We start from the raw sequence: 21,361 nt of genomic DNA on the forward strand, positions 1-21,361 counted from the left end.
GCTCTGATTGGTCAGCTTTGCCCAGTGTGTTGTGATTCGCTAAGCGCCTAGTTCACGCTGTCCGGAAACGTCACGCCGTTACCATAACAGTAGTTGCGCTCCAGTGCATTATAAACACGAACGGAGGACGTTTCAGAGAGGTATGTTATTTTGTAGATGTCTCATACTTTTTTTATATACTTGTTATTTGTGAATGCTAAGTTACTGCAAATGCTAATGTTTATGTTAAAACAGGCAAAAAAGTTCATGCATTTCATACAAACGTTCTGACTCATTATTACAACAATCCTCGAAGGGTTTATTTGATCAGCACTCTCTCTCTCTCTCTCTCTCTCTCTCTCTCTCTCTCTCTCTACAAAACGAATGTAGCCAAATATCTGTTCAAAACTATAAGTACGAGTCTAACCATGGTTTACCACAGTAAAAAAAAAAAAAAGAAAAAAAAGTTTAACGTTACATAGAACCATGTTTAACGTAACGATCCTGTAGCCAAGCGAGCATGTGGGTAAACATTACATAAAAGCTCTAATAAACACCAACATTCAAAGTTCGCTGGTGGGATTAAAATAAAGTTTGTATGTGTTTGAAACAGCGTTGCTACAACATAGCTAAATAAAACGACAGAAACTAGCGATGGAAAACACATCAACAGAGAATAAAACGCACTTACAGGTTGTGGTCCATAAACAACAGCTTCTGCTTTTAAAGTGTGAACTGCTCCATCTTTCAGGACAAACCTTTTGTCAAACCGGTGTGAACTTTCTTCTTCTTCTTCTTCTTCTTCTTCTTCTTCTTCTTCTTCTTCTTCTTCTGTTATTCTGTGTTTTATGGCAGTTGGCATCCAAAAAGTCGCATTACTGTAATCTGCTGTCAATTATCATGTCACCTCATACTTGTACTCGTCTTTCCAGTCCAGTCCTCTTTAAAAAATAAAACAAATATTTATTTCTTATACATTTTTTACATCATACTGTCCTATACCAATTTCTTGTAAATGATGTTTCAACTCTTGCCTTTCTTGTGTAAATTTTCTACATGACATACAAATGTGGCTGACTGTTTCCTCCTCTTGGCATTCGTCACATGTTGTCCTAAGTTCAATTTAATGTTCAATGCCCAATCCCAAGTCTTGTTATTATAACTTGTTCTTTCCTTCTATTTGTCATCTCTCTTACAATGTCTTTATTTTGAATCATATATGTCTTCCTTAATTTCATGATCCCATTGATATTGCCATAATTCCATCACCCTTTTCCACACTAGACTCTTCCCTTCTGATTTTGACAATTTAATTTCAATGTCAACATGCTCTCTTTTGCCAATCCATCTACGTTCTCATTTCCCTGTATGCCTACATGTGCTGGTATCCACATATATGTAGTATTTATGTGTTATTAATTTATTTATGTGTATTTAATTTATTAATTTCACGCAAAATCTCTCCTTTTGATATCAATTATTTTATATTTACATAATTATTTTGTATTCTGGACATTTATTCTTTTAATATTGATTTATTTTATTTGAGATGTCATGTTTCTATAATTAGCCTATATGTTCATTTTTCAGTTTTTTGCATCACTCCGCCCAAGTAGCAGTGCTTTGCCTTCTGAGAAAATAGTTCCCAGTATTTAAACGTTTAAAAAATGGCTGTGTCTCATATGATATAAATCACAACATGTAAATGGAAAAATGTTGGCGTTATTTTGTCACTTATTGGGATTAGTATGCTAGCTGTAGCCATTTACATCCAGTCTTTGTGCTAAGCTAGGCTAGCGGTGGGTGCGTCAAACAGAGTTACAGCACACACGGAGATGAAAAAGGTATGTATGGACTTATCTAACTCTGGGGAATACGGTGAATAAGCTAAAGTCCCAAAAAGTCGAAGTGTTCCTTTAATATTCATAGACACTCGTCCATATCGAGATTTGATTCATTGTACAGCCCTACTTTTGATTCATTCAAAAATAGCCTAATTCCGTGACGTTCTGCTTTATATAGCAAGTTCCATTTGTGACTGGATTCCGCGATTCTATCCGTCGCTTCGCAAACACAGACGGGGTGAATTTATGAATGAAAGTGTTAAAGTTCTGTCACAAAACGAAGTTGTTACGTATCCTCCCGGTTTTTTAAGTGGGTATATGGAAATCCTTGGCCTTTTCTAGTGGGTATATGGCGGATCTTTTCTGCTGTAATATTACTAATGAATCTTCTCCTTTGTGTGAATCTTCAGGTGTTTATTAATACAATGAACATAGCCTAGTTATCATAAAATCAAACCATGTTTCAGTTCATAGATATGGTTGAAGATGAGTGTCATTAGTGTTTGTTTTTGTGATACAGATTTTTTTTATACGTGTCAGATGGTGAGAAATTACAGTATTGTCTTTCAATAGAGCAGTTTTACAGGCTTTTATCGTCTATCCAGACTCAAATAATGTGTGTTTCTAACAGCAAACACTCAAAATAAAGTGAGAAGATCTGCTGATGATCCTGAATGGCTTGTTGAATGAGTGTTGATAGTCTGAGGCTCATCAATATTAACTGATCTGCTAAAAACACTGTTTATTTCATGACAATAGTTCCTGTTTTCACCTCATTTATTATGCAGATGTCTTCAGATCTCCTGTAAATTGACACTTGAAGCTCATTTCATTGGTGTGAATATACTAAGAGTAATTGTTGGTTTCTATATAGAGATAAATACATAAATGCTTAGATGTGTCATTTAGTATTAAAACAAACCCAGTAACTGATAACTTTGGTTTTTGCAGATCAGCTCCTCCCACAGCATTCACATCACCAGTGAAGCTCCTCCCACAACAATCACATCATCAGTAAAGCTCCTCCCACAACAATCACATCATCAGTAAAGCTCCTCCCACAGCATTCACATCATCAGTGAAGCTCCTCCCACAGCATTCACATCACCAGTGAAGCTCCCCCCACAACAATCACATCATCAGTAAAGCTCCTCCCACAGCATTCACATCATCAGTGAAGCTCCTCCCACAGCATTCACATTATCATTATGATCCAGAACCCTGCAGAATGAAACACACTGAAGATCCTGAAGAACAAAGAGGTTGGTGTTTATTCTTCATTCATTCATGATGCTGAAGAACATTCATGTTAGAAACATTCAAGCACTTCATCACTTTTAGATATGCAATTGGGTCATTGACGAATAAGGTTTTTAAAAGTGTAAAAAAATAGAATGGAGACTATATTTGAAACAATTTTTTAGTTTACCTAGGTGTAAACAATAAGATTTTGTGGTTTGTACAATCAACTAACACTGTTTTTTTGTCATTATTTACAAGATGGACAAAATTTGTCACCAAAAAAGTAATTTGGTTGTTTAACCATGAATATATCTAAAATTATTAATTTGCAGATAATTATTCATGAAAAAAACTGATTTGACATTGATGTTTAATATTTAAGACAATAAACAGAGACAAATAGCTTCAAAAGCACATTTTATTGTTAATATATATTAACAATATTGTTAATATAATAGGCTATTAATGTAAAATAAAAAAGTAATGTAAAGTAATATTAAGTAAAAAAGTACTTCAAACATTAAAACATTTTGATATCCAACATTTTGATATTGGAATGAACATAGGCTATAACTCGTATTGCAAATTATATTAATTAAAACATTAGGGGCCCTATTTTAACGATCTGAAATGCAAGTATCAAGCGCGAAACGCAAGTAACTTTGTGGGCGGGTCTTGGGCACTGTTGCTATTATACCGGCGGGATAAATTACTCTTGCGCCCCACGCAAATCTAAAATGGGTTTGTCTGAAGTAGCTACATTACTCATAGGTGTGGTTTGGGGCGTAACATGAAATAAACCAATCAGAGCGTCATCTCACATTCCCTTTAAGAGCAGGCGCGCTTGTTCCATGGCGGCTTGCTATTATAAAGGCGGATTTGCCAGGCGCAGGAGCGGTTGAACACAGCCGAGGAGACCGACGTTCTCGCCAGGGCCGTAAAACACAGAGAAGTGACATTTGGGATGGAGAAACACACCCAAATTAGCTTCGGTTAAACAGGCGTATGATAATTTGTAGAGGTCGACCGATTAATCGGTTTTGCCGATGAATCGGCACCGATAGTTGATTGGTGGAACTATCGTTATCGGCAAAAATACATAACGATAGTTTTTCCTGGTTGTCCGTTGCTGGAGCGGCTGAGAAGCTCGCGCTGTCATTCATTACACAGTAAGAGAGAGCTGAGAAGGCTCTGCTGGCATCATGCAGTACAAGAGCGGCCTCTAGAGGTGTAATAAAAACTATCGCTGATGCCTCGTGTTGTTTATTTCGACACGTGATGCTGCGTGCTGCACTGAGAGCACACGCTGCGTGGAGAGCGCTGACATCAGATGCGTGTTTAATGCACCGACAGCTAAAAGGTAGCCTATGTATACAGTACATTTTGTCATATCATTATAAAGTGATTAATTTGTTGACTAAATGCTGCATTAGTAGAGAAAGAACAGCACAACAATATGTTTGTTTGCCTTCGAGGCTGAGAGGACGCTAGTACCTCAAGCGGTTAAAACACTGACAAAAATAAACGTCCGACCCGAATGTTTAATGTCACAATTGTTACCATCTATTTGCATTAGTTTATATCGAGCTGGTCACTTTTATGCATTAAATATGCAGAGAAGTTGCATATTTAAAGCTAGAGACGTAAGATAGCAAACTGATATGTTCATACAGCCGACAGAAACATATAAACAAATCAGAAAAGCATTCGATTTCGGTTATTTTTTCATCATCACTTTAATACATATTTTGTTATTTTGATTAGATAATCATCAAGTGTTTATAATCATAGAAGCAAAAGTGTGAGACTACATGTAATATTTATGTCATTTCAATGCTCTGGCGTTGTATATATTTAAAGTTGGCCATCTTTAAGCATGACTGTTTGGATTTATATGAAATGATAACACTTACAGTAAAATTCCATATGTAACATTAACTAAGGTTAATAACTGCTGTATAAGTATTGTTCATTATTTGTTAATTAACATGTACTAATTTATATAAAGTACAATATATAAATTTAAATTAAGGTTTTTATTTGTTAACCATAGTTAATGCACTATCAAACTAACATGAATGATCAAGGTGCAATTGTATTGCTCAAATATTATACCGATCAAATTTTGTTACTTTTTTATTCATTAAGTTGGCTTGAAAAAGAACAGTTAAACAGTAAAATTTTAATGTTACTGGTTTTATTTGTTATTTAGAGTATTACTTTTTGTTTCAGTTTGAATGAATGTCTTTTATTGACTTCAATATTTATTCATATTTATATATTTATTTCATTTAGCATGTTTTCATGGTTCAATACAGTTTTATTATTTTTATAATAAAGTTCAGCACTGTTTTACTTGGAGTGTTATGTTGTTTTTTTTATCCAGAATCAATTTGAAAAACTATCGGTGGATTAATCGGTTATCGGCAAGTATGGCCCAACCTAGCTATCGTTATCGGTAAAATCCACTATCGGTCGACCTCTAATAATTTGGGTAATTGTGTAAGCTAGATGTATGCCTGTTTTTCACATCTTCATGGACACAACAATGATTTCCCTCTGTGGTAATGTTTTTCCTTGTAATTATGTATGATTTGCAAAAATGAGAACTGCTGCGTCTGTGTGTAGATGAGAGCATTGCGCACACACTACATTGATTATGGCCAAGCATGCGCCCTTAAAATAGCATATGAATAACATGTGCAACGTGACTTTAGACTAGGTTTTTCCTGGTCAGTGGCGGAATAGTTTTCTAAACCGGCAAAATAGCACCAGGGAATGTTTGTGCCGGAACACGCCTCCTCTTTTTGCTGAACCACCCCTGGGAGTGCAAGTTCATTTCCAAATTTACTGGCGTGCGTCTGTGGAGGGAAAAGTCCGCTGTGTGTCGGGTGCAAAATAGGAATGATACATGCATTGGTGTACAAAGTCAATTGCGCTGGGTGCAAGATAGGGCCCTAAAACATTAAAGCATTTAATTGGTCTCGGAACAAGTGTTTAAATTGTTAAACAATGAGCTGCTAGGCTATAGATTCATGAACATTTTTCGGATTTGAAGATATCCCTCTCTGTTTGGGTTGCTAAGGTGCTCTTAATGGTTGCTAGGGCATGGCTTGATAGCTTCACAATGATCCTGAGAGACTGATTGGTTGCCTGAGTAAAATGAGTCCACCTCCTTGTCTCTATGACAATGTGCTGCAAAGATATCCTTCTGGGCCTTTTACAATGGCAGTCTATGTAAACAGTTGCTAGGGTGCTCTTAATGGTCGCTAGGGTGTGGCTTAATGGCTTCATGATGATCTTGAAAGACTGATTGATTGCCTGAGTAAAATGAGCCCACCCCCTTGTCTCTATGACACTGTGCTGCAAAATCATGTTCAATACAAAATCCCTATGCAATCTACCATAGTAGGATAAACATGCACAATCCAGGTTTTTTGGCCATTCCCTTCACCATAGTATGTCTATGGGGTACTTTCAGGCACCTATATTATTGAATATAATAATATAAATAATAAAAACAAATGATACCTTTCCCTTCTTTTGGCGAGCATCTGTTCTTTTTTAACAGGATCAGCATTGATCCTTGCCCAGAAGTGATATAGGCTAATTATAAATCTATAAAAAAGGTAAAAATTCAGTCAAAATTATATTTTAAATTGTATAATAATATACTTTGCACATACTCTGCACATTTTCTATTAAAAAAAAGTTGTATTTATTTATTCCAAATATGTCCAAATATGACCAACATACATTGCTGTCATTCAATACAACCAGTAAGTCATTCGTTATAACCAAAATTTTGGTTTAACTGAATGACTCTTTTGGTTATAACGAATGACAAAATCTTCATTCAATGCTAACAGGCTGATATCTAGCTGCCTAGCTTGTTAGTTAGCTATCTAGCTACCAAAAGGACAATCAAACATTTTATATTTAGTAAAAGTTTTTAAAATATTACAACATTATCCATTGTTTTATAGCGGTTGTACAACCGGGTCAAAAATGACCTGATATTTGGGGACATGTGTATGAGCAAGTGAAAACATGAATTTTTCTAATAGTTAAGAGAGAGTTAATTAATTTGCAGGTGTCGGAATGATGTCACATCCTGTCACATATTATTGACCACATTGACTTGATCCAAAATGGAGCCCTTTATATTGGTTACTCTGAATGACATCAATGAAAATACCTTTATATGTAGAAAATATAATTAAAAACTTTTGGATTCAGTAAAAGAGATCAAGTTGTACTACCTTACATACTTTGGATGTTATATATATATCTTTTTTTATTATTATTATTATTAAGGCCTTTGGACAAAAAAATGACCCGTCACGTAGTGTTGTCACGATACCAAAAATATTGTTTCGATACCGATACCAAGTCAAGAATTGCGATTTCGATACTCTTTCAATACTTTTTCTGAAAAGGGAGAAACACTCTCAAATATCATTGCTGTGCTTTATTTTAAAACCGGGACAACATTTTAATCATATAACACACTAATAAATGAGCATATGAACAGCATATTAAACATTTGAACAAAAATGAAATATAAAAATATAAAAAATATTGAGCAATGACATTCAAGGTAAAAAATAAAAATAAATTTAGCAGCATTATCTCAGTTATCATAAGAAACATAAGAGTTACCTGTAATAACTTTATCTTGATTCTGAACTTTGAATAAAAATATGAACAGCGATTATACGATATGGAAAGTACTCCCATATTTCACTCCTCGCGTCATCTTTTTCTACCAGTCGTGGCCCGGCGGCCACAGTATCACTTGTGCTCGCACATGCAGCCATCTCGCTGTAGTGTTTGTCACATGACAGCTGCAGCTTCTTTGCTGCGTGCGTGAGGAGAAAAAACACAGATCTCCATAGTAGAGGATGGATACCCGACGGGCAGAGCCGGGTTCGGACAGATATTTAGAAATTATGTTCGGGTCGGGTTCGGTCAAATCAGCGCAATAAGGCATTGAACATTTTAAATTTAAAACAGCTTAATAAGTAATTGTGTAGGTAGCCAATGTGCCTGATGCTTTCACTTGATGCAAATGTTCATTTTTGTGATTAAAATACATGTAAAATATTACCATAACATCTGTCTTTCTGTGTGCGGAAATTTGTTTATGTAGCCGTGACAACGAAACACGTGCATGCGCGCCTTAAAGGTGAACTAAGTAACTTTTTTTACCTTAACTGAACAGCTTCGGAGTCATTGGAATGGTTATATTACTTATTTCGGGTTGAATGGTGGTCGTTTCGCACCCCCCTGGTGCCCGTGAGCGGAAAATACGCACTTGCAACTTTGAGCCGGCGAGCCGCCGGCCGCCGCGTCAGGGAGTCTCGCGTGATATCAGGTCTCGCGATGTAAACAATTGCTTTACGGCCAAAAGAAATCTGCTAAAATGCTGTCATTATTGCGCGCCCTCACACTGTCCGAACCCGAATGAAGAAGACGTTTTAAAGAATGTCCCCTCTGCTTTGATGTCGTTGATCTATAGCCTCTGGTGTCTGAGAATCACCAACGAGTTTTTACAACAGTGTTGTCAAATATATATTCCGAAGCTGTGGGGGGAGCTCTAGAGAGAAACCTGCGAGCAAAAAGCGAGAATACAGCGAAGAAATCCCGAAGCTACTGAGTGCTGCTTTAAGTGCGCTTGTTTCTCCGTGCGCGCTGATGCACTCATCCTGTTGACATTTCCGAATGCCTTCCTACAGTTGCTTAAAGGAGTCATATAATGCCATTTTTGTACAAGCTAATATGATCTTTTAGGGTCTAAATTAAAAGTTTGTAATATACTTTAATTAAAAATTCTCATTAGTATTGAAAGAAAACACTCATTTGATCTGGTCAAAAACAGCTCTGTTTTCAGAATGCTGTTTAAGTGCATGTGTCTTTAAATGATAATGAGCTTTGCTCACCCCACCCCTCTGTTCTGTGCGCACACTGTTTGTAACACAATGACCATAACGCGTTGTTCATAATAAACGTGGGATTATGATTTATATTGACAACGTCGTGTATAGAAAACATGCCGTAATGTACCCTGAGTGTAAACAGCCGTTTAGTGAAGTGAAGTGTGCAGCTAGCAATTTGCAAAGATTAATATAAATATTAATATTAAATATTAAACATGAAAGCATTGACGTTGATTGTGGGGAATATTCCCTTCGAAAACAAACTCAGCCACTGGGTCTTCAGCGGTTCGGATTTAGGAACATCAAAATGACTGCTGTGTTTGTTATTACACCCAAGAACAGAACACAACAATCGCTTAGATGCCATTCTGCTCATAGACAGTGCTCCAGTGAGTATCAACAATGACGCGAGGGCGGGTCTGTGTTGAAACGCTGCTGTCAATCACAAATCGTGGGAGGGGCGTCCGACCGTGTGACGTCACTAGGTCGAACGGCTTGATTTTAGAGATTGGAAAACATAAGGAGATAAAAAAAATAAAAAAAACACTGGATGGATTTTTATCATTTTATGATGGTTGTGTACAGGCACTGCCAACACACATTTCAGTACAATCAACTTGTAAAAGTGCATGTACCATTATATGACCCCTTTAATAAAAGCGGGCTTTCCACACAAACAAACATACATGTATGTGTCATTAGTATGTGGGAAAAAAATGGGATTTTAACTTGGTCTCGGGTCTAGCTCGGACATATATCTTTATGCCTCTCGGGCTCGGGTCGGGTTCGGTTACTGCTGGGTCGGGTTCGGTTACTGCTCTGTCGGACGCGGGCTGGGCTCGGACAGAAAAATTTGGCCCGATCCGCACTCTAGTCCATAGGGAGGCACTGGAAGAATGTGTTGCACACACCAACATGAAATGCGTCTCATACACATCTGGAACGCGGTCATTCTTATGGCCGGTTCAGATTACACGATTTTAGCCCGATTTTGCCACGATCCGTTTGACTTAGAGTGTCGTGGGAATTCGTATACGACAACGGGCGTCGGGACGCAAGATTCGATCGTTTCATCTCGTATAGTGTGTCATGGCGGGTGACAGCCTACGTTGCGTCTGCGATGCTTCACGACACCACGACAAAAAGACTAGCATGTTAAAAAAAAATTTCGGTCCTCCACGACGGGTTCTATCACGTGTGACATTGACCAATAGGAGCACAGACGCATTTAGATACACAGCTTTCAAAAATGCCGAAACGAAATAGAGACGATGGTGTTGCTAAGTGGAATTATGAAATGGAGGAAAGGTTCGTGGAGCTCTGGCAACAGTACTCCTGCCTGTATGATGTTTCATCGAGAGAGTACCATGACAGAATTAAAAAAGAAAAATGCTGGCGAAAAATAGCAGAAGTACTTCAGCAACCCGGTGAGTAACTGTGTTAACTGACTGGAATTAGCATTAAGCTAGCTAATCATTCATTAAATTGTACTTCGCTATAGATAAACTTGTTTGTGTGAGCGTGATTATGTATGTGTGTTACGAGTGAGAATGCGTGAGTGTGTGTGAATGAGCGAGCGAGCAAGAGTGTGTGAATGAGCGAGCGAGCGAGAGTGTGTGTGAATGAGCGAGAGTGTGTGTGAATGAGCGAGCGAGCGAGAGTGTGTGTGAATGAGTGAGTTTATGTGTGTGTATTATGTGAGTGAGTTTAAGTGTGTGTGTGTGTGTGCATAGACTAGATTTTACAGATGAAACATATTTTACCTAGCCTGGTTAAAACCAGACCCTTCTCAGTTGAAACCAAAGGCGATCTAACCAATCATAATCCGCCATTTTGTCCGACAAAGCAGTCAGGAGAGATCAAAGAGTATAGAAGTAACTTCTATACTCTTTGGAGAGATAGCAGATTAACATGGGAGGATTTGAACATGAATAACGGAGTGTACTGACGTCTTTCCGCGGTTAAAACAACAATCCTTCCCATGTTCATTTGATGCTATAAATGAACTAGAAGGAAGTGATGATTGGTTCATGAGCAGCTTTAACTGATGCTCTACAGCGATCTGTCAGACACATTAAAGAGCCACAAAACGGTATGTATCGTTTCAATTTCTTAAAAAAAATTACCAAATTTGAAAGGTGAGACTTTGTTTAATATGTTTAATATCAAAAGTAACAGAAAAGTAACCTGGTCTGTCCTGTCTGTCAGCGTGTTGTCAGTCTCCTCTCTGCTCTGCGATGTATTTTTCACTGCGTGAGAACATGGTGTGGCGTGAGAGCAGCGTATCTTGTCGGGCAAAGCGACAGTAACTAAGGAGGGCGGGTCTTTGCGATCAGATCGATGAAGGAGATGACGTATGCTTCGAGTGTTGTTCTTTGCTCCGGTTTAAACGAAAACGGTAAGTTTAAATCGCTCAAAACAGACGCGATAACTGATTCGAACGAGTGATGTTCCACGGCGGCATCCATCTTTGTAACGAAATCTCCTTCAGCGTCGCTGCGCTGTCGTCATCATGTAAATCCCTCCCCAAACGTTTCTGATTGGTGCTGCGATTTCGGCGGCACAGAAATGAGTTTGAATGGGCTCTTCTCCAGACTATCCTGGAGAGAGAATTAAAATTCGCCGGAAGTAGTCTGGGTTTTCCCAGGCTATATTTTACCTCAAGTTCTCTTTGAAGGATTGACAGTCCATACTGTCCTCTTCGTGCAATCCAGGAACGTGTCCATTGTCGGGTTTTCTTTCTTTTTTTTATCTTTTTCTGAACACAAGACAGCCAATACGAAAATCGCCGCTTCATCCATTGTTTGTTACGTTCGTTTCCGGAAGTCAGGCGCTACTAGTTTCGCCTTCACGTGCGTCTTCAAAGACGGCACGCGATGACTGGTCTGGAAGAAACGTGTAGTCTGACATGGTTCTTGTCCACGACACGACACGATTTTAGGAGTCAAAATCATGTAATCTGACACAGTGACTAGCGCATAAGACAAAAAAATCGTGTAATCTGAACCGGCCATTAGAAGTATCGATACTAATAAATTTAGGTATCGTGACGTTTTTAATTTACGAGAATCGCGATACTTTTGAAGTATCGGTGCACCGTGCAACACTACGTCACGTCATTGACCCAGTTACACTTTGAAATAGGTACTGAATTTTCAACAAATGTTCAGTAAAGAGAGGATTGAGAAACTCTCTAATTGATTGTCAGCATCAGGTCAAATTAAATATAATTTTAGCTCTGGTTCACAATTTTTTTCTTTTTTTGCTACCATGTTAACAAAATGTTAGACATTTCTCAACATAGTTTACAACATTGTTTTTTAAGCAATAAACATTAAACTGTATCAAGTAAATTATCTTTTCAGAATGGCTGACAGGACTGTAATCATAACTTAAGCAAACTCTGCATTATAGTTGCTGATAAAGTTGTATTTCTCAAAGGATTTAAGAAACGAGGAAAATCATGTCAGAAGTAACCGGTTTTAATGAAACATGTAGGACACAGATAATAAAATTGCTAATAAAATTGTTAATTTAAAACCAGTTAAAGCCGCTGTCAGTCTAGACAGCAAGCAAAGTTCTTCAGTTGTCATGAATTGACGTCACACTCTGTGCATCTTTTTTTTTTAAACAACTAGAAAAGTAAGTAGTTTGAAATGGCTAAGAGTCTTAGTTTAGATAGATAGATAGATAGATAGATAGATAGATAGATAGATAGATAGATAGATATGTTGGCTTTATCAACCAGACTTAATAAAAAGCTTATCAGTAAGGGAAAGGAATATCAATCTAAAAGTTGTTGTCAGTATTATGGCCCTATTGATGTATATTTTTAGGTTAAAGGTATAGCGGAGGATGTTTTACTTCCTGGTGGGTAACCTATACTATTGGTCCTCCTAATTGTCAATCATTCTGGTGAATCAATCAAACTTTTCAAAAAGTGGAGAGGGCGGGTCTTATCTAAAATTTGGAAAGATCCTCCGCTATACCTTTAATATTATTCTAGTTAAGTTTCATTTATCCAATTATTAACATTGTACCTTATTCATGGAGATTTTCAAGGACGTGCAAATAATTTAGAAAAGTTCTTCTAAATGATTACAATATTTTAGGGCTCACTTTTATGTCCTTTCACTGCATATTTCTCTTTTCACATTTCACTATTTTGATGTACTAAAAATGAAATTATTTTTTCTTTCATTTCAGACCTGAGTGAAGTGAAGGAGGAGAGTGAAGAACTGAGTGAAGTGAAGGAGGAGAGTGAAGAACTGATGAAAGTGAAGGAGGAGAGTGAAGAACTGAGTGAAGTGAAGGAGGAGAGTGAAGAACTGAGTGAAGTGAAGGAGGAGAGTGAAGAACTGATGAAAGTGAAGGAGGAGAGTGAAGAACTGAGTGAAGTGAAGGAGGAGAGTGAAGAACTGAGTGAAGTGAAGGAGGAGAAACATCATGTCAAACCTGGAGAAAAACCTTTGAGTCGCTCAAACACATTTTTAAATAAAAGAAGAGCCAAGAAATCTTTCACCTGCACTCAGTGTGGAAAGAGTTACACAACCAAACATAGTCTAGAGCGTCACATGAGAGTTCACACTGGAGAGAAGCCGTTCACATGTGATCAGTGCAGAAAAACATTTATTGTGTCATCACACCTGAAGGCACACCTGACAGTTCATACAAAGGAGAAGCCACATTCATGTTCTGTGTGTGGAAAGAGTTTTTCAGTGCAGCATTCTTTACATAGACATCAGAAAACTCACACTGGTGTGAGAGAGTACATGTGCTTTGAGTGTGAGAAGACTTTTATAACAGCTCAACATTTAAAACTGCACCAGAGAATTCACACTGGAGAAAAACCTTACAAGTGTTCACACTGTGACAAGAGATTCAGTGTGTTATCACAACTGAAAACACATGAGAAGATCTACACTGGAGAAAAACCTTACAAATGTTCACACTGTGACAAGAGATTCAGTCAGTTATCAGTTTTGAAAACGCATGAGAGGATCCACACTGGAGAAAAACCTTACAAGTGTTCACACTGTGACCAGAGATTCAGTCAGTCATCAAATCTGAAAAAACATGAGAAGATCCACAGCGGAGAAAAACCTTACAAGTGTTCACACTGTGACAAGAGATTCAATTATTCATCATATCTGAAATCACATGAGACGGTCCACACTGGAGAAAAACCTTACAAGTGTTCACACTGTGACAAGAGATTCAGTGTGTTATCACATCTGAAAACACATGAGAAGATCCACACTGGAGAAAAGAATTACAAGTGTTCACACTGTGACAAGAGATTCAGTCAGTCATCAAATCTGAAAACACACGAGAGGATCCACAGCAGAGAGAAGCCGCACATGTGTGATCAGTGTGGAAAGAGCTTCACTTTTAAAAGTCAGCTGAAGATACACATGAAGATCTGTTAGATCCAGGACTGGAAGTGGCTGAGATTCATTGGGGGGACTCTAGTTGGGAAGATTTTTTAGTTTTAACACCCTGGGGTCGGCAATCACGCCGGCATGATCTGCTTTTTGTCTTATCAGTGCAAAAGAGACTCAAAATACTCTGTTGATTTTGATCTTACATAAGTGTTATACATCATTCGATCCTGTTAAGCGTCTATTTTTTTTTTTGTATACTCACAATAAAAACAAAGTGTTGTGCTTTTTGCCAAATACAGAAAAATAAACACGATGCAAGTTCTGCCAGTGAAGTCCATTCTAAAATGCGTCCGAAAATGAACTGTAACTCAGTGAATACTCAGTCCCAGAGGTATACAGACACACCGGCATATAGCTTAAATTATCTTCTTTTAAATTAAATCTATTTACATCTCGAGAGACGACTCACTGTCCACTGTGGTTCTCCCTCACACATCCAGCCCCCCTGGGTGATGGGCCTCTGGGGAGACAGCAGTTGGTCGTACGGGCTTGGAGGATGAGACCCTGGCTCAGGATTCCCACATGGGACCTGGCATTGGTTCTCAAAGGGTTGGTTGAGGCCCCCTTTGAAATTCTGGAGTCGACTGAGGCCAAGAACCTTTCCCTAAAAGTGTGGCTTTTTTGTTGGCCATTACTTCTCTGAGGAGGGTAGGAGATCTTCAGGTGCTCTCTACATCTCATGGTTGCCTGGAGTTTGCTCCAGGTGACATTAAAGCCATCATACATCCCAGGCCGGGATATTTGCCTAAGGTGCCATCCAATGTGGCACGGCCTACAGTCCTGCAGGCTTTTCATCCTCCACGTCACGTGATGGCGGATGAGGAGAGACTTCATCTGCTCTGCCCTGTCAGAGCGCTCAAAGTATATATTCAGAGGTCCTCTTCATGGAGGAAGTCAGACCAGTTGCTAGTGTGTTTTGGGTCGCCCGAGAAAGGGCTTCCCGCCTCCAAGCAGACCATCATTAACTGGATCATTCAAGCTATATCTATGGCCTACCAGGTGTGCAGTTTGCCTTCCCCTTTGGCCGTGAGGGCTCATTCAAACAGAGGCATGGTGTCCTCTAACCTCTCCTTAGGGGCCCCGATCCAAGAAGTCTGCAATGCAGCAGAATGGGCCACCCCTCACAGTTTTATTAGATTTTATAGCCTGGACATTCCATCTATGCCTGGCACCCTTGTGCTCTTGTCCTAAGTGTGCCTGTGCGCAGCTTCACACTCGGACAAGCAGGGCTCGTTGTGGCATATTGGGTACTCGTTCCCCCAAAGTGTCATTCGACGCAGTTTGAGATCCCTCGAAAGGGAACATCTCGGGTTACGACTGTAACCCTTGTTCCATGAGAGAGGGAACGAGAACTACGTCCCTTCGCCACGCCTTCCCCTGCCTGTGAGCGCCGGCGTCCTTTTGTAGCTTCCGCATATGCCGTCACACGTTACGTCATGATGCAACACCAATCAAGATTGGCTTGGTTTCATTCATGCTTCAGAATCGCTACACTGAGGGGCGTTCCCCCAAAGTGTCATGCAACGCAGTTCTCATTCCTTTTCTCAAGGAACAAGGGTTACAGTTGTAACCCGAGACGTTTTGCAAGTGAGGAGGTTAAAATTTCTCAATTTACTCTTATCTGATTGATAAATGATTGTTACTAATAAACTTTTTTTGTATACAATAAATTTGTATTATACAATAATATAATGTAATGTATAATGTATTATACAATAAATTATACAAAAATGTTATACAATAAACAATTAGTAAAAAAAAATTACTAATTGTTGATTATAAACAATGATTGTTCAATAAAAAATCCAGTCGCCAGATTTATTCAGATCCCCATTTATTTATTTATTTATTTATTTATTTAACATGTACATGTGTGCATTAAAAGTACCATTTCGGCAATGAGAGCGTTCCTGAGCCAAATAAAGATAAAGATGTGTTCTGGCGACTGTTGTGTGTGGTGTGATCTTCTCTGCATATTTAATTTACGCTTGCAAACTTATACACTTTCACAAATCTTACCCTGTGCATGCGATTCTTTATGGCATCCTATTACCTTCATACTCTCAGTTCAGTACATTGAAAATCAACAATTATTAAACACATTTAAAGGTGAATACAGTCATAAGAGAAAGGAAAGCTGATGTGCATTCTAAAAAGCAAAATAATTTGGATAATAATGTTTCTAGAACAGTGCCGGCTCTCTCTACAAGCAAACTAAACTTGGCTTTCCCTGTGGCTTTCCTATAGCTCAAACAGTAGAGCATTGGCACTTGAGAAAGCAAGAACTGATAAGAATGTAAATGTGTACCTTGAAATGCAATGTAAGTCGCTTTGGATAAAAGCGTCTGCCAAATGCATAAATGTAAATGAAAAACGCAAGATATGGGCAGTAGCCTGGTTAAAACCAGACCATTCTCAGTAGTAACTGAGTTATGGTCTGGCAAAGCTTCATTAATAACAAATTTTCCAAAGGGGCGTCACCAATCAGAGCGATCGTCATCGTGTAAAGCCATGCTGCGTCCCAAGTTACACAACGCCCTTAAAGTATGTACTTTTTTTGTGAAGAAAAGGTATTTCCTTTTGAATGTGTAGCAAAAAAGTAGGCAAGCTTTGGGACATACTACTTCGTTATCTTTATTGGATGGATCTGTCACATGCATACTTAAACTGCCCTGTCAATCATATTCAGTTAAAATCCTCTATTAAATCTAATTTAATTTCCTACCGTTTCAGAGAGAAATGTAGTAACACGTTCATCGGCCAGTGGGTCTTTCATGGAGACTGTCCTCATGTGCTTGCAATTTGAATATAATAATGCATTTAAAAGTTGATGTGCTTCACCAATGGACGTCGCTCTAAAACCAATCAGAGTGATCGTCATCGTGTAAAGCCCGCTTCAACGTTTCTAATTGGTGCCGCGATTTCGACGGATTAGAAATGGGCTTGAATGAGCTCTTTGCCAGACTAACTTGCAGAGCAAATCTAAATTTGCTGGAAGTTGTCTGGGTTTTCCCAGGCTATATGGGCAGTGGAATTTCAGAAAAACTTGAAAAAAGGTATTGAGATGTTTTTTTAAAATTTTACCTTATTGAGTGACGTGTTTTTAAAATGTCATGCCATTTGGGAGATGCTGCAAAAGAAGCGAGCGCAACAGTTATACACGTCAATCTAGTGCATATTTACATAGAAAAACAATGGAAAAGAAGGGACTTAATTTCTTTTTAAAAATATTAAAACTTTTCAAATATGTTCTTCTTTTGTATTGAAAATAAATGCCTTTCCAATCTGATATGTGATGAGAAAACGGAGACAAGCAAGTTTGGCAAAAGGTACTTCCCCTCACACCACACTCCCTACAGCCTACGCCACTGTAGATACTGAATTTACACATGTATTTTTGAATATTGTGTGGTCCAGTCAGACATCTGTGGGTAGCGTTAGTGTAAATAGCATTTGCCAACAAGACAGGCTATTTATATTTATGGCTCGTTTCCACCAAGCGGTACGGGACTGTACAGTACAGTACGAAGCAGGACGGTAAACCCTGATCCGGCCACCGTTTCCACTACCAACAGTACCCTTTGAAGTGGTTGGATTGAATCCACTGCTGCTTCAATGTATAGGCAAGGCAAGGCAAGTTTATTTATATAGCACATTTCATACACAATGGCAATTCAAAGTGCTTTACATTATGTAATGAGTGATTAATAATCAAGGATAAGCATTTCTACATAAATGATTTCTATATTCAATGAGTAATTCAAATATACTTTTAATCATATGTTTACTGTGAGTGTTAACCAGCTGTTTTAGGGTACATTCTGATGTAAACCTCAACATGTGTTGTCTATATGTTTCTAGCTGACGAGTTAAGGTTACAGGGGTCCAACTATACGTGACTTCACCTGATTTACAGAATTGTACCTCTTTCATGCTCAGGCCCTCTTCAACCTTTGAGAAACTGCGATTCCTTAGTGCTTCTGTGTGTGTATTGGATGTTCTATGCAGGTCCTGTATAGGAGCATAGATATGCAACAACAAAGACACCTTTCCACAACCTCTGAGGTCACCATAGGACTAAATCTAGGAATCGGACGACAACTACTGATCAGGGAGATTAGGCCTTTCCTAACTGAGCATGCAACACAACTTCTCGTCCAGGCCCTGGTTATTTCTAGGCTTGATTACGATAAAATGCTCTTCTGGCTGGACTTCCATCATGTGCAGCTGAACCTCTACAAATGACTAAGAATGCTGCAGCTCATCTTGTCTTCAACGATCCCAAAAGGGCCCACGTCATCTCTCTGCACTGGCTACCACTCGCTGCTCGTATCAAGTTCAAGGCATTGACACTTGTTTACATATCTACCACAGGCTCAGCTCCTTCCTACTTTCACTCGCTCCTACAAGTCTCCTACGAGGCCAGAAGCCTACACTCAGTCAAAGAGCGACTGTTTGTGACACCATCACAGAGAGCCACAAAATCACTCTCTAGAACACTCTCATTCACGGTTCCATGCAGGTGAAATGATCTTCCCACCCTCATCCGTAATGCAGAATCCCTGACAACATTCAAAAGACAACTGAAAACTCATCTCTTCCGTGAACACTTAACCAAAATCTCATATTAAAATTAAAATAATACAACAAGGTTTGTTTCTAGTGGAATTTATTGATTGATAAAATTAAATTAAATATCCCCAAAATATCCCCAACTGAGCAAGCCAAAGGCAACAGTGGCAAGGAACTGAAAAACTCCATCAAGTGACCTAATGGTGTCCTAAAACTCCATCAGGTGACCTAATGGAGAAAAAAAAACCTTGGGAGAACCCAGGCTCAGTCGGGGGCCAGTTCTCCTCTGGCATTTATGAACTAGAGGCCGGATTGTAGTTTGAACTGTAAGATTAAAAATATTATATGAATGCCTGGCTGAAGAGATGCGACTTTAATCTATTTTTAAACTGGGAGAGCGAGTCTGAGCAACGAAAAGTATCAGGAAGACTATTCCAGAGTTTCTGATTAAATTCGGGGAGAGTTGATGAATTCGGGTCGAGAGTAGAGATAAAATCCCGAGGCACACTAGCACACACACGCAAGGTCTCTCGCTCCCTCTCTCTGCCGTGCGCGCGCTACGCTTGCGCGCTCTTGCTTCCGGGAGATTTTAACTGATTTGCGGGCATCAGGGAGCCGCTATCAATATGCGGGAGACTCCTGGAACTTCCGGGAGACTTGGGATGTCTGGGTTTTGTGGGCGTTTTTTTGAACCGATAAGTATTACCTCTGTCTTGTCTGGATTTAATAAAAGAAAATTACGCATCATCCAATCTTTTATATCTTTAACACACTCTTGTCAATTTGGATAATTTAGCGTTTTCATCCGGCCGTGATGAAATATATATTTGAGTGTCATCAGCATAACAATGGAAACTAATTCCATGTTTCCTTATAATATTTCCAAGTGGCATCATATATATTGAGAATAACAGAGGGCCTAACACAGATCCCTGCGGCACTCCATAGTTTACTGGAGTTATGATCGATTTTTCTCCATTTAAATAGACAAAATGGTAGCGGTCAGATAGGTCAGCCTTTCTCAAAGTGGGTGCCGCGGCACACTGGGGTGCCCCCTGACTGTGTCAGGGGTGCCGCCAAAAAATTACGTAGGCTAAAAAAAAAAAAAAAAAATCGGACATTTCATATATAAATATATTTGAATTTACATAAATACATTCTTCTTCTTTTTAACCCTTTCGCACGTACGCTCACACCGGTGTGATCAGTCTAGGCTGGTCCCTGGAGCACCGGTGTGATTAGAACGGTCAGTGCATGACGTGATCAACTGCTAAATTCAAATGTGCTTTCGCGCGTTGGCTGACGCTGAGCCAGAGACAGGCGCGCTCAGCGGTCATATATCACAACTTTTCAGTGTTTTCATCCACATAATGTTTGTTTTAGGTTTCAGACATAAGTACTAAAAAAAAACAATACATTTAGAGTTTGTAAAATACACACTGATGTCAAAGGAAGAGGCAATAATAATCCTTTCCATTATAATTAGTTTTATTCATATCAGATACACATTGTGTAAGTAACTTTAAAGTTTACTCTATTCTTCTCCCAGTTCACCTGCCACTTACTTTTATGTATTTCGGGAGAAGTGGATGAATTCACTTGTTGTAAATCCAACAGATCCGATTCTCTGAACTGCGTCTGCGGCACAAACTAACATGGCGGCGCCCATCACGCGTACAGCTCAACTAACGCGATCGTTAGGTGGAACGGATCCTGTACCGACACCGCCCACCGATTCGCCCAAACATGCTAAATAACATAGGACGACATGATAATTGCTAAACCGGATCGAGCTACTTCCAAGCAATAAACATGCTGTTTACTTAATATTGTTATAATTGTGTTCAAAAAACAAAACACTTCCACTTGCATATATTTGACAATCGGAATATCAGATATTTCATGCCATATCTAACAAATTTGTGAATATTTTGAATAAAAAAGGAAAAATGACATAAAAGCAGATCATCATTCATTCATCTCTGTTGTTGCTGCGGTGTGTCACGTGACAAGCAATGACGCGTCACCATGGAAACCATAAAGTGACACATTCTAAATAACGGTCACCTTGAAAAACTCACGCTGGCGGGTCAGCCAGAATATTAGAATATGATCGGATTAATAAAATTGTAAATTCATTTTAGATAAATATATATATAAAATTTGCATTTACATTTGGGTTATGCAGTGTTTTTAAATTATATTTTACACTGGGGTGCCTTGAGATTTTATGCACTTTTGAAAGGTGCCCTGACTGAAAAAAGTTTGAGAAAGGCTGAGATAGGTATGATTTGAACCTTGGTAACTAAATGCTCATTCTCCTTCTGCTTTTTAATCCTAT

The 21,361-nt window shown here is 38.7% G+C and overlaps 3 protein-coding genes across 8 annotated transcripts in view; 1 reads left to right on the forward strand and 2 right to left on the reverse strand.

The window, feature by feature from the left end:
- Positions 1-1,298, reverse strand: part of LOC309501701 (uncharacterized protein) — a 68,357-nt gene extending 67,059 nt beyond the window's left edge. The window contains exon 1 of one of the 2 annotated variants that reach the window (XR_014206980.1): positions 671-1,295. The gene's annotated coding sequence lies outside the window, so the exon portion shown is untranslated. Of the gene's footprint in view, positions 1-670 lie in introns of both variants that reach the window. The other variant, XM_082173866.1, reaches the window with a different exon arrangement.
- LOC309499726 (GTPase IMAP family member 7-like) overlaps positions 1-21,361 on the reverse strand; it is a gene marked incomplete at its 5' end in the record, with an annotated part of 224,304 nt that overhangs the window by 8,151 nt on the left and 194,792 nt on the right. The window lies entirely within an intron of this gene.
- On the forward strand, positions 65-14,709 carry LOC309501095 (uncharacterized protein). Of its 5 annotated transcripts, none has more exons than XM_082173076.1 (3): positions 65-140; positions 2,775-3,085; positions 13,211-14,709. In XM_082173076.1, exons 2-3 carry the CDS (start codon positions 3,052-3,054, stop codon positions 14,431-14,433), a joined length of 1,257 nt encoding a protein of 418 aa, XP_082029202.1. In that variant the 5' UTR covers positions 65-140; positions 2,775-3,051; the 3' UTR covers positions 14,434-14,709. The 5 variants fall into 5 exon arrangements, with proteins under 5 accessions (XP_082029202.1, XP_082029203.1, XP_082029204.1 ...); XM_082173077.1 differs by lacking the exon at positions 65-140 and adding an exon at positions 1,497-1,823; XM_082173078.1 differs by lacking the exons at positions 65-140; positions 2,775-3,085 and adding an exon at positions 7,158-8,253 and having other exon boundaries at positions 8,738-14,709.

The sequence above is a fragment of the Leuciscus leuciscus genome (genome assembly GCF_965113295.1).
Source record: "Leuciscus leuciscus genome assembly, chromosome: 1".
NCBI lineage: Eukaryota > Metazoa > Chordata > Actinopteri > Cypriniformes > Leuciscidae > Leuciscus > Leuciscus leuciscus.

What these genes read in the sequence shown, in the direction of transcription:
- LOC309501095 (XM_082173076.1), top strand. Translation starts at nt 3,052, where the DNA reads ATGAAACACACTGAAGATCCTGAAGAACAAAGAG. An exon ending in AGATCCTGAAGAACAAAGAG is followed by an intron (nt 3,086 to 13,210) that starts GTTGGTGTTTAT and finishes CTTTCATTTCAG; the next exon opens with ACCTGAGTGAAGTGAAGGAG.